Genomic DNA, 16,350 nt, shown 5'->3' with positions numbered 1-16,350 from the left:
GGCGGGAGCGCCCGCACCACTCTCCAGACCAAAGGGGACGAGACAACTGCGGAATTCACCCGCCGTGCCAGGGCACTTCCGAGGCAACAACCGACTGGCACTTTTTGTCCCCTTGGCAAACTGGATTTTTTCTTTCTTTCCTTCTTTCTTTTTTTTTTTAAAGCTACTTGGCAGCTGCCTCTGACTCCACCTCCCCCACCCCCCAAGCCTTTTGCTTTTCTTCGGAAATCCGGACAGAATTGGGCATCTTTGTTAACTGCCGTTGGGAGAGCCCGGCTGGGGTCTTTCGCCAGGCCAACCTCGCCTGCGCACCGAGCCTGGTTTGCTCACCTTTGAACTGCATAGGGATCAAGTTCAGCTCGAGTTGCCTGCATTGGGACTGGGAGAAAGGAGAAGGGAGCGTGCAGGAGAGAGGAGTGGGAGAAGGGGAAAGGGGAAGGGAGAGGAGGGAGGAGAGAGGAGGAGGAGAGAGGGAGGGAGGGGAGGGATCGAGAGAGAGCGGGGAGAGAGGGAGGCTGCAATCTCCTCCCTGAATCGCGCACAGCGCTGCAGATCCCAGTGCTCTAACATGCGGGCCGAATGCAGGTGAGGAAAGACACAGACTCTGCGGCTGCGAACCCAAACTTGGGCACCAAGCGGTGCGCACGGCTCAGCCTTCACCCTCGTGGGCGAAAAGCTGCTGCGGTTTCTGGCGGCGGCTTCGTGACTAATGACCTTGCGCAGAGTTGTTAAGAAAAAAAGAGAAACCCGAGCTCTCTGGGGTGAGAAGGGACTGACTATCTGGGTGTCCCTGAAGATGGCTCGGGCTGCTCTTCCGCACGCGAGGGGAACCCTGAAGAGGACCGCTGTGTGACTCGTGTCGTCTCCACTGCACGGTGCCCGAAGCGACCTGCCGGGATTTTTCATTCTCGATCTGTTGACTGGCTCCTCCGCTGCCTGAGCGGAGTCGGAGTTGAGACTGGCTTGTTGCTAGCCCTAGCACCTCGTGCAGGAAGCGACTCACGTTTGCCTGGGCAGCCGGAGCAGAAGCTGGGTCTGGAGTGAGTGGCTGGAACGTGAATTGGACGCAACTCGAGTAGCAGCAAAGACGAGCGGGGTTGGCAGGCGGGGGAGGCTGCAGGCTCGCTCCCCGCTGCTTCCCGGCTCCACCGCCGGCCTGACGGACCGGTTCCGGCCCCATCCGACAGAGCGGGGACGGGAGCCCGGGATCCTCTGCCCGTTGCGGTGATGACTCTGCGGGGGCGGGGAGGGGGCTCCGAGTCCGCGGCGCTCAGTGTCCCGTGAACTGTGAGTACTGCGACTGAACGGCGGCTGGCGAGCGGGCGATTAGCACCCATTGCATGAATTATGAAACAATAACTTTAGGAGGAAGCAGGAATTAAAAAAAAAAAAAAAAGGATCTATCGCTGGTCCCCCCTGGCCGACTCTGGACGTTGCTCTTGCCCCCTCCCTTTTCTCCCTCTCGCTTCTTCCCTTCACAGAGAGGGGAGAGGACTGGGAGGAGGGCAGGCGACCGGCCCCGGAGGAGGGGGGCGCCTAGGGGACCGTGATTAGAAGGAGCAGTAGCAGCAGCAGCAGGAGAAGATGCTGAGGATGCGGACCATGGGATGGGCGCGCGCCTGGTGCCTGGGCTGCTGTCTCCTCTTGCCGCTCTCGGTAAGCCTGGCGGCCGCCAAGCAACTCCTCCGGTACCGACTGGCCGAGGAGGGCCCAGCAGACGTCCGCATCGGCAACGTCGCCTCGGACTTGGGCATCGTGACCGGCTCCGGTGAGGTGACTTTCAGCCTCGAGTCGGGTTCGGAGTACCTGAAGATCGACAACCTCACCGGCGAGCTGAGTACCAGCGAGCGGCGCATCGACCGCGAGAAGCTACCTCAGTGTCAGATGATCTTCGACGAAAACGAGTGCTTCCTGGACTTCGAGGTGTCGGTGATCGGGCCCTCGCAGAGCTGGGTGGACCTGTTCGAGGGTCGGGTCATCGTGCTCGACATCAACGACAACACGCCCACCTTCCCGTCGCCCGTGCTCACGCTCACGGTGGAGGAGAACCGGCCAGTGGGCACTCTCTATCTGCTGCCCACTGCCACCGACCGTGATTTCGGCCGCAACGGCATCGAACGCTACGAGCTGCTCCAGGAGCCCGGGGGCGGCGGCGGCGGCGGCGAGGGCCGGCGCGCCGGGCCTGCAGACAGCGCCCCCTACCCCGGGGGCGGCGGGAACAGCGCGAGCGGCGGCGGCCCGGGTGGTTCCAAGAGGCGGCTGGACGCGCCAGAGGGTGGCGGCGGGACCAGCACCGGCGGCCGCAGCAGCGTGTTCGAACTGCAGGTGGCCGACACCCCGGATGGCGAAAAGCAGCCGCAGCTGATCGTGAAGGGGGCGCTGGACCGCGAACAGCGAGACTCCTACGAGTTGACCCTGCGTGTGCGCGACGGTGGCGACCCGCCTCGCTCCTCCCAGGCCATCCTGCGGGTGCTCATCACGGACGTGAACGACAACAGTCCCCGCTTCGAGAAGAGCGTGTACGAGGCTGACCTGGCGGAGAACAGCGCCCCGGGGACCCCCATCCTGCAGCTGCGGGCCGCCGACCTGGACGTGGGGGTCAACGGGCAGATCGAGTACGTGTTCGGGGCGGCTACCGAGTCCGTGCGGCGCCTGCTGCGCCTCGACGAGACGTCCGGCTGGCTCAGTGTCCTGCACCGTATCGACCGTGAGGAAGTGAACCAGCTGCGCTTCACCGTCATGGCCCGCGATCGCGGGCAGCCCCCCAAGACCGACAAGGCCACGGTGGTCCTTAATATCAAGGACGAGAACGACAATGTGCCGTCCATTGAAATCCGCAAGATCGGGCGTATCCCACTAAAGGACGGGGTGGCCAACGTGGCCGAGGACGTTCTGGTCGACACCCCCATCGCCCTGGTACAAGTGTCTGACCGAGACCAAGGCGAGAACGGAGTGGTCACCTGCACCGTGGTGGGCGATGTGCCCTTCCAACTCAAGCCGGCCAGTGACACAGAGGGCGACCAGAACAAAAAAAAGTACTTCCTGCACACCTCGGCCCCTTTGGACTATGAGACCACCCGGGAGTTCAACGTGGTCATAGTGGCGGTGGACTCGGGCAGTCCCAGCCTCTCCAGCAACAACTCCCTGATTGTCAAGGTGGGAGACACCAATGACAACCCGCCCGTCTTCGGCCAGTCGGTGGTGGAGGTATACTTTCCCGAGAACAACATCCCTGGCGAGAGGGTAGCCACGGTGCTGGCGACAGACGCAGACAGCGGCAAAAACGCTGAAATCGCCTACTCGCTGGACTCTTCCGTGATGGGGATCTTTGCCATCGACCCCGATTCTGGGGACATCCTCGTCAATACGGTGCTGGACCGCGAGCAGACTGACAGGTATGAGTTTAAAGTTAACGCCAAAGACAAAGGCATCCCAGTGCTACAGGGCAGCACCACAGTGATTGTGCAGGTGGCTGACAAGAATGACAATGATCCTAAGTTTATGCAGGACGTCTTTACCTTTTATGTGAAAGAAAATTTGCAGCCCAACAGTCCCGTGGGAATGGTCACAGTGATGGATGCTGACAAGGGGCGCAATGCAGAGATGAGTCTGTACATAGAGGAGAACAGTAACATTTTTTCCATTGAAAATGACACGGGGACCATTTACTCCACAATGTCTTTTGACCGGGAACATCAGACCACATACACATTCAGAGTCAAGGCTGTGGATGGGGGAGATCCTCCCAGATCCGCAACAGCCACAGTCTCCCTCTTTGTGATGGATGAGAATGACAATGCCCCCACAGTTACCCTTCCCAGAAATGTCTCCTACACTTTACTGCCACCTTCAAGTAATGTCAGGACAGTAGTAGCTACGGTGTTGGCAACAGACAGCGATGATGGCATCAATGCAGACCTTAACTACAGCATTGTGGGAGGGAATCCCTTCAAGCTGTTTGAGATTGATTCCACCAGTGGTGTGGTTTCCTTAGTGGGAAAACTCACCCAAAAGCATTATGGCTTGCACAGATTGGTGGTGCAAGTGAATGATAGTGGGCAGCCTTCCCAGTCTACCACGACTCTGGTGCATGTGTTTGTCAATGAAAGTGTTTCTAATGCAACTGTGATTGACTCCCAGATAGCCAGAAGTTTGCACACCCCACTCACCCAGGATATAGCCGGTGACCCAAGCTATGAAATAAGCAAACAGAGACTCAGTATTGTCATTGGGGTTGTTGCTGGAATTATGACGGTGATTCTAATCATCTTAATTGTAGTGATGGCAAGATATTGCCGGTCCAAAAATAAAAATGGCTATGAAGCCGGCAAAAAAGATCACGAAGACTTTTTTACACCACAACAGCATGACAAATCTAAAAAGCCTAAAAAGGACAAGAGAAACAAAAAATCTAAGCAGCCTCTCTACAGCAGCATTGTCACTGTAGAAGCTTCTAAACCAAATGGACAGAGGTATGATAGTGTCAATGAGAAGCTGTCAGACAGCCCAAGCATGGGCCGATACCGATCAGTTAATGGTGGGCCTGGCAGTCCTGACCTGGCCAGGCATTACAAATCTAGTTCCCCATTGCCTACTGTCCAGCTTCACCCCCAATCACCAACTGCAGGAAAAAAACACCAGGCCGTACAAGATCTACCGCCAGCTAACACATTTGTGGGAGCAGGAGACAACATTTCAATTGGATCAGATCACTGCTCTGAGTACAGCTGTCAAACCAATAACAAGTACACCAAACAGGTAAGATGCATCCCAAATATATTTAAATATCTGAGACAGAGCATCTTCTGCAAAGTTTTGTCTTCTTTCTTAAAGCTACTAGTTAAAATTTTAATAGCAGGAATTTAGCGTTGGTGTAGTTCATATACCATTTATTTAGTAGAGGCCATGTACAAAAGGTACACCACTGTACTTTGCATGTTATACCAGTGTTGACTAAGTTACTAAAGAAAACACTGTAGGCAGTGTTTTACACTTCTCTTAGTACTTGACAATGCTAATTCATTCTACATTCTCTGTTTCCAGATAAATATGTAAGTATTGTTTGGATGGCTAGTTTTAACCTGAAATTATTTTCTTTGGTGCTACTAAGTGGATAATTGTATCCAAAGACAAAATGTCTAAAGTTACTTCTGCTGTCTATGCAAATTGGACACTATAAAAGTTTTAGCTATGTTATACACTATGCAGAATTTTACAGATAAGCAGATGCTGATTTATTCAAATGAAGTACTAAGTCCGAGATATTGAAAAACTGACTACTTTGACGAAATGCTGACTTACAGTATTTAATGATATGCAAATACCATGCAAAGCTACATTTTTATTATTTAAGTATCTATACAATTAGGCTTCTATGAGGATATTCAGTCAGCCTTTATATTATTTGTATTTGGTAATAAAAGTTCATAAGCAAAAGTAAATTACATGAACCATTTATTATTTAAGCCAAGCAACAAAAATGTTCATGTTTGATGCAGTGTGTGCAAGAATATTTTGATGTGCATTGTGATATACTGAGACTATAAAGGTTTTATGGAATATTTGACACAGTTATTATTCAGTGAAATGTGGCAACAGTAAAAAAAAAAAGTGTATTCTGAGGTGAACTTCAAAAAATATAAAATTTATTTTTGAAAGTTTTGCTCATGTAATATATGTGTGTGTGTGTGTGTGTGTGTGTGTGTAACTCACAAAGTTTACTTTTCACGCCCATCAGAGTTTGACACACAACAAATAAAACCTTTTGGAAAATTCTGTGTCTAAAGCTGTAGCAACTCTGCTAATAAAACGTCACATATTTCTTACCACCAGAACATCTCAAGAAACACATTTATGTCTGTCAATTAATATCCAATAATAGTTTTTCTATCAAATATGTTTTGCATATGGAATGTGAGATCTTAGAATAATTAAGGGAAAGAAAAAAGTTATTTTATAGCCTCATTGAAGATGTTATTGATGGACTCAGTAAAGATATTATAGAAAAGGGATAAATATTAATTTCTTACTGTCATAATTTAAAAAAATCAACTTTCTAAAGAAATGTCTTTGATATATAGTAGTTTACTATAGGTATTTGGATAAGGAGAAAGACAACATGCTTTTATATCCAGTTATCAAAGCAATCCAAAAAAACACAGGTTTGAACTACACTGAATTAAGTGACTTTCAAAAAGATGTCTTTTCATGCACATGAGCCTGAGTTATTTCTTTTAAACTGAAATATAGCAAGTGGAGAGTATATCTGTTGTTGTGTTATTGCTTTACCTGGAACTAGAAGATTTTTGTTTTGTTTTTGGTGCTTTTATCTGTTTTGTAAACAAGGACGATTCCAGTTAAAAATAACAGCACTTTTATAACGTTAGTTATCATAACACCCACAAATAAAGATCTGTAGAAATTTATTTAGAAAATGGTAATGTGTTATGCAAAAGCATGTAAAGAGATTTTTCTGCAGAAAACTTACTTCTCCACTGTCATCTTAATAGGACTTTTTGTCCTGTGGCATTCTAAATCATGTAATCTTAAACTTTTGAGTAGACATATCAAGTGGCAGATTTATTGATACTTTATGCAACCACTTCCTATGTTCTATGCTGTCATTAAGCTTTATTTAGCTCATCAGATGGGGTTAGCTCTATATTCTTGAATATTTAAAACAGCCAATATCAAGACTGTTGTGGCGTCCTGTTTAAAAGGCAAAATGATATGCTTATAAATAAACTAATGTATGGTGTTAGTCTCTTAACTCAGCAAAGACGTCCATATACCAGAAGAGAAAAACTACAAAGCCATTGAAATAAACCATGCACTTTGCTAAAAGTGACTTTGAAAAACTTCTGTGTTGTTAGGCATTCAAAAGATGAATAAAGTTTTAACCACAATAAATAGCTGACCTAAAATGAAAGAAAGGCAAATGAAATACACTCCCCTTAATGTAATTAGTAATAGTAATTGATATGCTTCATCTCCTCAATATTGCTGTCAGGAGACAAGGGATCCATTTACAAAGTTACATTCTGTTTAGACATCTCACATAATAAACAGGATCTTTTTTGTTCTCATTTTTGTCTGTAATGTAGATAGATGATTTTCTATATTTATTTTTAAAAGATATTACGTTTAGTTTTTAAACATTGCCAAAATGTATTTTCCTTGATTAAAACTGAAATATAAAATAAAGAATACAGCATTTTCTTATAATTTCTCCCTTTTAATGCCAAATTTATCTAAAGAAAATCTTGAGGGTTGCTGTCTTTTAATTTCTTACAGTAGGGATTAATTAAAAATATGAAATTTTATCTGACGTAAAGCATTTTTTAATTTATATTTTTCCTGAATTTCTTATCATAGTTCTTTACTTGTGATATAATGGAAATGATGTCTATTACAGTGTTCTTATCTTCATGAGAATTGGTATGAAGTGTTGCTCCTAAGTCCTCTTAATGGTTACATTATAATGAGTTAAACAGCTTTGTAGAAATAAAAGTTTGTAAATAATGCCCCCCTCCCCTTCTTTTTGGTTTGTTTTCATAGGCTCTAGAGACATTCAAATCAATCTTCTATAGTTACTCTTGGGTAGAATCTAGGAGATAACGTGTTGCAGAGATGCCGGAATTATTTCTGAAATTCACACATTAGGAAAACTGATTACTAGCCCAGGTTTTCATAGTTCATATCTTTGCAATTCAAACAAAAGCCCTTGTTCTCAACTAAATAATCTGTCTAGTTGAGAAAAATGGGGATCATTGACAGCATTAAGTGTACACCATTCCATTTCATTCTTCCTTTACTTGGTAAACCTGGTCTTGGTGGCTGTTAAAGTTTTGTAAACTGGAAGTTCAGCTGTGCTTTTGACTCGTGAAATGAAGGCAGAATCATTCTGTTTTTCTATTTATTTTACTATGTGATAAGCATTTTTCAATTTTCTTAAAAATAGTATAATTCCAAAAGATTAATAGGCAATAAAAAAGTATAGTTCCCACTTTGCATATTATTTTCAAGTTCTTTTGAGCTTATCCTTGCCATGATATTATTTAGATAATGAACTGGCAAGTAAGAATTTCATTTTATTTAGTAAATGGAAAGTAAGGTACTTTATTTCTGCAGGCATATAGAGTATACAGCTTGAATAAACATAAATTTAAAAAGCCATTTGTAGCTGATACTGAAATACTCAAGAAAAATTCATATTAACTCCAGTGACAGTTTCTCTTGCCTAAGGAACTTCTGAATGTCATCTGAATAAAGTTCCCTTTAATTGATCAAACTGTGTTCAGTCTATTCATTGTATACTTAGTAAAATTATGGCAGAAATTATTTTTTTAAATTACTTCCATTTTGGAAACAAATAATGACCTGCCATCATCTATTAGAGTTCTAAGCACTGAAAAAACAATATCAATTTATTTGTGAATGTATATTACACCATATGTACTAAAGTGGAAATGCCAACCACAGCTTCCAGCTTTAATTCTATAAAAATAACTTATACAATATGATTCTCCTGTCTATAACCAAGGCCACTTTCAAGGGGCACAATGAATCTGCATATGTTGGGATTTTTGTTACATACGACCTGAAATCATAGGCAAGAGACTAATAACTGATGAAAGTTAGGCTGTGTCTCTAGTCAGGAGGTATCTACCAAAGCAACAATACTTGGCTTTCTGGATGTCTGTGAAACAAGGAAAGGGTCATCCACTGATTTGATCTCTAATGAATATACAAATTTTTATTGAAGTCCAGGTATGACCATTTGAATCTTACCCAAACTTCTAAGTCAATTACTGACTTTGACATAAGACCACAAAGTCAATTTAAGTCAGGATTCTAAGTAAATCATACAGCTGGACAACTATAGCAAAATCATTCTTTCTTGTTATCTTTTATCTTTGAGTAAGTACATATCTTATGCCGAAAAGCATGCACATGTGGTAAATATATATCATAATCTCTCTCTCTGTCTCACACATACATACACAGATGTTTCCATATAAACAAACTATGTTTCCATTAGGCTTTTATTTCCTGTGATACTCATACATTGATACGTAGGAAACATTTGAACTTAAACACATATAAAACTGACATAATATGTCATAATCAATTGCTTAATGTTTGTATCTAAAATTACTAAAGTTATCACATTTTAGAGTTAAAAGATATCAACCAAACCAAACCCCTCATTTTGTAGAAGAAACTGAAGCCCAGTATGAAAGTTAATTTGAATTATATCGTTAAGATTATCAGGGATATAATGCGGATTAGAGTCCAAGTCATGGAGTGCAGAGTCCAATGTTCTTTTTTTTTTTTTTATCATGCTACCTGTAGGAAAAAAAATTGAATTTCTCTCTTTCTCTGTATATATTTCAATAGTGACAGAAAGCTCTTGAGGTTTAATTATGTATGTATAACTATATATTTGGCTATTAAAACGAATATTTTTTACAATAGTATATAATTCTGCTTTAGGCTCTAGTTTATATTATCAGGGAAATTATAATCCAAATTTGATAGATTAAAAGAAATTCATAGGGCTTCCCTGGTGGCGCAGTGGTTGAGAGTCCACCTGCCGATGCAGGGGACACGGGTTCGTGCCCCGGTCTGTGGGGATCCCACATGCCGCGGAGCAGCTGGGCCCGTGAACCATGGCCACTGAGCCTGCGCGTCCGGAGCCTGTGTTCCGCAACGGGAGAGGCCACAACAGTGAGAGGCCCGCATACCGCAAAAAAAAAAAAAAAAAAAAAAAAAAAAAAAAAAGAAATTCATAGTTATTTCCCTCTTATGTAAGATAGTAAATGATGATGGACATTAAAGTAACAACATGGTTTAGAACATATATTCAACAAGTTGAGAGAATTTTTCATTTTAGCAGAACAATGACAGATATAAGCTTCTACCTAGCATTTAGTATATCCTCAGTAAAAACATATTTGTAATGGAAATGAATAAAGCTTTCTATACATTATGTATGAAACTTTCTATGCATTCTAATTGGGATAATCTTTTACCTTTTCCATCAATAGTGATGATTCCTTTGGCTCTATGCTCCTTTGCATTTTGCCAACTTTGTAGATGCACTTTACTTTATTAGCGTCCTTAACACACAGTTCTGAACTAATTTTTCCTCTAAATTTTTTTTCTAGAAAAGTTATAGAAGAATGTGACATTTAGCTATTTTTCAATTGAATTGCTTCCTTGTTAGGCAGTTAACCAGTATAGCATTTTAGATTCTAAATTTACCTGTTGATAAAATATAAAAGATTGAATTTATTAATTTCAAAAATAAAATGTGAACTATTTTTTAAACTAACTATAATATAACAAAACCATTGCTTCACCATAGCCCCCAATGCTTTCAGACATTTTAACATCATTTCTTTTCCTAACAGAGGATGGTAGTGGAGGTTATGTAAAAAATTTAGTATAATAATTGTTTAGAACTTTATGTTTAAATTGTATATAACCAATTTCTAGGCTGTAGCAAGGCTGTATATCCATTTATTTACTATGACTCTATAGAAATAGTAGAATCTGTATATGTGTGTGTGTGTGTGTGTGTATATATATATATATATATATATATGTATATCTTGAGTCAGCTTTGCTTTTCTTTCTTATTTATTTTAAAAGCCCTTAGAATCTTTTCTAAAGCAGGAACCATGTTTCAGAACATTACACAGTGCTTTATTTAGCATTAGTGTTGTGGGAGAAATCACATTCCAAGAAGAACTGAGCTGAAACCACTAAAACTAATCTTAATTATCACTTCTGGTGAATTAATGTTTTAAAGGCGGAATAAAGGTTTATTTTCTGGAATTTAGTGATGAACTAAATTCCAGATTATTGAACTCTAATGCTGTATACAAACAAACAAAAAAAAAAACTATTAAAGCTTCCAAGTAGAATTCATCTGACAAGTTAATTTTTTCCCCCTGAACATATTTATTATTTACAAACACATAATTTGCAAATAAAAATTTCTCTGCTCCAAAACCTCCATCATAGCATTCCAATTGGGCATAAGCCATTGGGGAAATTTCTTCATAGCATTTTTTTTTGACCTGCATAAATCTTTATTTTCCTTCTTTCAGATGCGTCTGCATCCATACATTACTGTGTTTGGCTGAATTCCACTCTAATATGATGCTCCATTATGCACCATACTCTGATGACCTTGCTACTTCACAACCTGCTGGAGCCTGCCCTTGGCCGTGGGGTGTCAGCCAATCACTGCTTGTTCCACTTGTTGTGCATCTGATTTTCAAGGTTTTTTGTTTTGTTTTGTTTTTTTCTCTTTTAAGAAAAATAGTTTTGAAATAAACGTATAGAAGAAAGAGTATTAATAAAGAAATGTGCTACTAATGGATGTCTAAGTCACCAGGAATTCCTTTCTCAGAGTGGTGGTTAGCAGAACTTAACAGTGAAGTCTTTAAAAAAAAAAAAAAAAAACCAAAAGCGTATTTCAACAATGATTTTAAGACGCTGGCTTTGTGTAAACCAAGGAAAATTAAGTCTATGAGGTCTTTGTCTATAATACATTAAAAAATGACTTTGAATAAAATCCTAAATTGATCAATAGTTTTAAAGTGTTATGTAATCAAAGCCTTTTCCAGATCAGGGAGATAGGTCTGTCAGAGTGAAGGATGGTGTCTCCTTTGCATTGTGTGGGTGTATTTCTAAATGCCACTGTGCGTGTTTGCTCCCACACATGTGTATACAAGGACTTGGAGCAATATTTATAAAAAAATATTGCCTGTAAGACAAACTTGAGAGATTTATTTTGTGTTTACCACAGGCACTGCCAATGGACTGGCTTTTCCTTAATCTTGAAATACTGACCAAAATATCTGTAGAATTTTTAAGATTTGTGTCGCTGTTGTTATTAAATTCCTTAAGAAAATTTAGAACCTTTAAGTTAGATTCACTGAAGTCACTGTGGTCACATTCAGAAGGAGTATGTGGCTACCTATTTTTGTGGACTGCATTTACCTGAAGGCTATTCTATTTGATGTCAGATAACATAAGTTCAAGCAGCTTCTGAGAATTCAGCACGTTATATATTTTTGAGAAAGCAAGTAGCCGAAGTTTAGTTGTACAAATAGTGATTTGCTAGGTAAGTCAAGAATTCTCTGTATGGTCCCAACTCTCTCTGTTTATATTTTTATGTCTCTATTTGTTATGTCGTATGTGTTTATGTGCTTAAAAATAAGTGTTCCATATGAAAACTTTGATAATTTTATATTTATCATATCATCTGCCTTATTAGAGTTTTCCCCAAGTTTTTAAATACTAAGAATTCAAGATTCTTGAGAATTTTTTGATGAATTATTGTCAATATAAAAGCCCTTTATGAAATATAAATAAATACTGGAACAACATTAAAATGTGGAATGATAGGAGATGCACGCTAACCCATGTAAATCACCAGTGCATGTATTTCAGTCTTTTTATTTTATTAGCTGTTTATTTAATTTTGCAAAATAGAAATTTTCAGAAATATCACTGAGAATATAGTGAAATTCCTGAAAAAAACCTAATTTTTGTCAACCTCTCATTTTGTTTTGAGCACAAGGACCAGTGTAAGAAACGGGTGAAAAAACTTCTTTCCACTTTTGGCTTCTAGGAAATATTATGTTTCCTCATCCCAAGTAGAAAACTTCCTTAGATATATACTTAAACTAAATCCTGTAACAAATCTCATCAACTCAAAACAAATTACAGACCAAAAGACCAAAAAACGAAGTCCAGAATTTGGGGATAAATTCATCTGTAACCACATGGAGGGGTTATTTATGAATACCTTCACAAGGACCATTCTAAGTCAGAATTTTGCAAACTTGGGTTGCAACACACTATTGGGACATGAATCAATTTGTGAGTTTCTACCACAATTCGAAAGATACGAAATAAAGCAGAAAAATTTAATGTACGCCATGCATGTAGTAAGAGTAAATATTGTCTTGTGCAATCTTCATTTCAGTTGTGTTTGTATGCATGTGTGTCTTCCTGCTTTTGGTTGCTATGTAAAAAATTTGTCTTATTGTGGAAGCAGTTGAAAAGGATTGAGAACCATCACTCTAGATTGTTCGGGGTAGGGAACAGTGGCTATTTTACTGTTATGATTAGAAAAACATAATAAATCAAAACAACAAAATTACTAACACTCCCAAGGATTTTAGTATGCTTTTTAGCTGAATCAAAATAATCAACAGCAACAAGCTTTTGAGAATTCTGTTATCATTCCTCTGTTTGTTTTTAAATCTTTGAGCATTTTGCCACTGGTTCCTATCCCTGCACAGACTTCCAGATTTCTCTCTGCTCCAACCCCTTGCTCCCAGATGTCATCCTCCTCCTCAGGTCTCCTTTTCAGTTACTGGAATTTACCATGTAGGGAGGTGTCTGTGGAGAGTTGGAGATAAACTCAGAGCAACCCACCCACCTTATATATTTTAGCATTTGGACATTTTATTTAAAACGACAAGACAATACTTCCTTCTCCATTACAAAATCTAAAGAGGAATATGAGAATGTTAGAGACTGGCTTAAATAAAGTTTTTTTCTTTTAACACAATATAAGCTGGTACTGGGTATGCAAAGAAAAATAAGAGTCTTTGTCCTCATACAATTACTATATTATAAAGAAGATTACAGAGCAGAAAAATGATAGATTATATTTGCATTATGCTTCTTAAGGGTCAAAGCATTGGATGCATGTTTGCTTCTCAGTGTAATCTGTGAAAAAAAGCACCATTATTATTTCTGAGGTGAGCAAACTAGAGTAATGAACAGCTTTTTCAGCACTCTGATGGAACTAGCTAAGAACTTTATCAAGTCTTTGAAGAAGTAGCCAGTCAGAATTCAAAAGTACTGAAAGCATTTGAGGAAGGTGGTGAAATTTGTGCTTTCGAATACACTATATTTTTAGACTTACCTAGGTAAATTCTTCCCAAAAGAATTAGAAAAGGCCCAGCTTTTCAAACTTTTTCCAGTCACAAACTATACTTTATACTACCAAAAAAAAAAGTGTTGTGGGTATAATTTGGAGATCTAATTAATTACCCTACTTTGTAAACAACAACCCCATATGTGGTTAAAGACAAACAAACAAACCTCAAGAATTAGGTAAATCACTCTAATCTTAATTTTTGAGCCTATCTCTAGAAAAACAACTGAGATCCTTCAGAAGTAATCTCACAGTTTGAAATAGCTCTCTGGGAATAATTTCTATCTGTAACTTTGCAAAATGCTTTTCTTGGATGTGTGTGACTTTTTTTATCCATTTATTTTATAGAGAATAGATTGATTTGCGATATCTTTGATATACCATGCAAGGCTTTGTAATTAAAATGATGGCTAAAATAAGGCCCTTATCCTCTGTGCAAAAATAATATACATAAGGCAAGGGATACATGAAGCTCAGAGAGCCTGCCCCCAAGTTTGTCTTGTCTGTCGTGGCATTCCCAGTGCCTACTAGAGTTCTCAGCATATAGGAGATACCCCCAAAATACTTGTGGAACAAATGAATGAACAAAGGGCCTGGGCTTTATTGCTAGGTAGACTGAAAATCCATCCACATGGGGTCACCAGACTGTGGTATGGCCCTTTTATATTCGACTCTAAGAACATCCTAATTGTTATTTTCTTTCCCTGCTGGGTGGGTGTCTCCATGATAGAAGACTACCTGCTAGGTTGGCTAGAGTCCCTGCCTTCTCTGCAGGATGTATGACTTGTTTCTGTACCAAATGAATAATTCTCTGATTTCCCCTCCTCGCTTCTTCTTGGTGGTGTTATAAACACCAAACCCTTAAAAAAGATAAAACAAAACTAAAGCAAACATGTGAGGGAGGCACTGGTCACACAACAGACTTCTGGTATATTTTGAGGGGCTGTGCAGAAGTGTGCAGACACATGGGTTTTCAAGATTTTTGTGGAGATCCTCATCTGCAAGGAAAAATGGACACACGCACACCCAAACGCATGCATGGGTCTCTGTATTCATCAATTTATATAGTCCTGCAGATATTATTCAATCACTGTACCAACCTATGCTCACTGATAATGGATCTTTTTTTCCCCATTTTCATTCTGACTGCCCCTGAGGAGAAGTCATTTTTAAAGATGAGAGTCTAGCGTATCTGTAAAGAGAAACGTGTACTTGGTGTACTCAGGAAAGAGGTCTAGAAGAAAGGATATGCCCTTACTGGGAGTGATAGGCAGTGAGGTAGAAGCTGAGAAATGCCTTGCAAATTCAAAGCACTCCTTAGAAGTCCTCTAGAGATTCTAAGAGGCACCTCTTGTAAATTGCAAATGACCTCTGAAGGAGTTGGTTCAGTCTTGGGCACACCTGGGTGTAAATTGCTGTAAGCAGATAACTAGGTCAGCACCTCACAAAGATCAATAGTTCTTAAGAAATGGGGATTTTGATTAGAGCCATGAGGAAGAATGAACAGCCTTCAGTAGTTTAGAAGACTGAGATCTCTGTTAAGGCACCAAGTGTCTTGGACTCCAGCTGGGAGTCAGGAGGTAAGGTGAGATTATAGCAGAAAAGAGTATTCAGTCCAGACAAAAGCAAATGTATGTGGCCTTGATTTTGGCCCAGGGCCCTGGTGACCAGAAGGATGACGCTAAGTGTCAAGGCTTGATATGATTGCAAGACTGGTGTTAAAAAATAGGAAACATTTACTTGCTCCCATTTCTACTAGTTGTTTTGCTTTGGTTTGGTTTTTGTTTTCAGCCTAGAGTATCAGGTCCAAGTGCTCTGTCTTCATTCATCTTCTACCCCTGTACTTTTGGGAGAAAGAGAAAAACAAAGAAGGAGAAAAGAAAGGGAAAAAAAAGTACAACCACTGCATGGCAATAGACTCCCCTTCTCCTTACTATTTTTATTAGATTACTGTAATCAAAATGCTTGATGCTTGCCACATTATTGCCATGTAGCTGTTTCTTATCCTAACTTAATTCCATTCTCAGAAATTGAGTTCTAATAGGTCTGTACTATATCCCAGAAACCTGAATTTTTAACACTTCCCCCTTTTCAATTCTGATTGCAGAGGGTAGGTAAGACTACAAAAAGTGAGGTTTAGAGCCCCTGAAATTCCTAACTTTTGCTTACTGGTTTGCTTTTTGACGGTCTCTGGCAAAATAGAAAACTGAAGCCTAGTAAGGTTATAGGAAAATCTGCCTTCTTGCCCTGGTTTTCTCACTAACTGGCCAGTGCACCCTATGTAAGTCCCTTCAAGTCCTGAAGCCTCTCAAACTCATCTGGTGTCATTTTACATAATAACCCCTGCTCTGATTACGTGACAGGGTTTATGAGGGTCACAT

The 16,350-nt window shown here is 40.7% G+C and overlaps 1 protein-coding gene across 10 annotated transcripts in view; it reads left to right on the top strand.

Moving 5' to 3' along the window:
• Positions 1-490: 490 nt before the first annotated feature.
• PCDH7 (protocadherin 7) overlaps positions 491-16,350 on the top strand; it is a 423,700-nt gene continuing 407,840 nt past the window's right edge. For 9 of the 10 annotated variants that reach the window (XM_060111300.1, XM_060111291.1, XM_060111283.1 and 6 more), the window contains exon 1: positions 491-4,758. In XM_060111300.1, coding sequence (XP_059967283.1) covers positions 1,585-4,758 — 3,174 coding nt within the window. In that variant the 5' untranslated portion in view covers positions 491-1,584. Of the gene's footprint in view, positions 4,759-11,117; positions 13,156-16,350 lie in introns of those variants that run through there. The other variant, XM_060111365.1, reaches the window with a different exon arrangement.

Source organism: Mesoplodon densirostris, chromosome 1 (genome assembly GCF_025265405.1).
Source record: "Mesoplodon densirostris isolate mMesDen1 chromosome 1, mMesDen1 primary haplotype, whole genome shotgun sequence".
In the NCBI taxonomy this organism is placed as follows: Eukaryota; Metazoa; Chordata; class Mammalia; order Artiodactyla; family Ziphiidae; genus Mesoplodon; species Mesoplodon densirostris.
The sequence above is the reverse complement of the archived record's forward strand: the minus strand, read 5'-3'. Positions and strand labels throughout refer to the sequence as shown.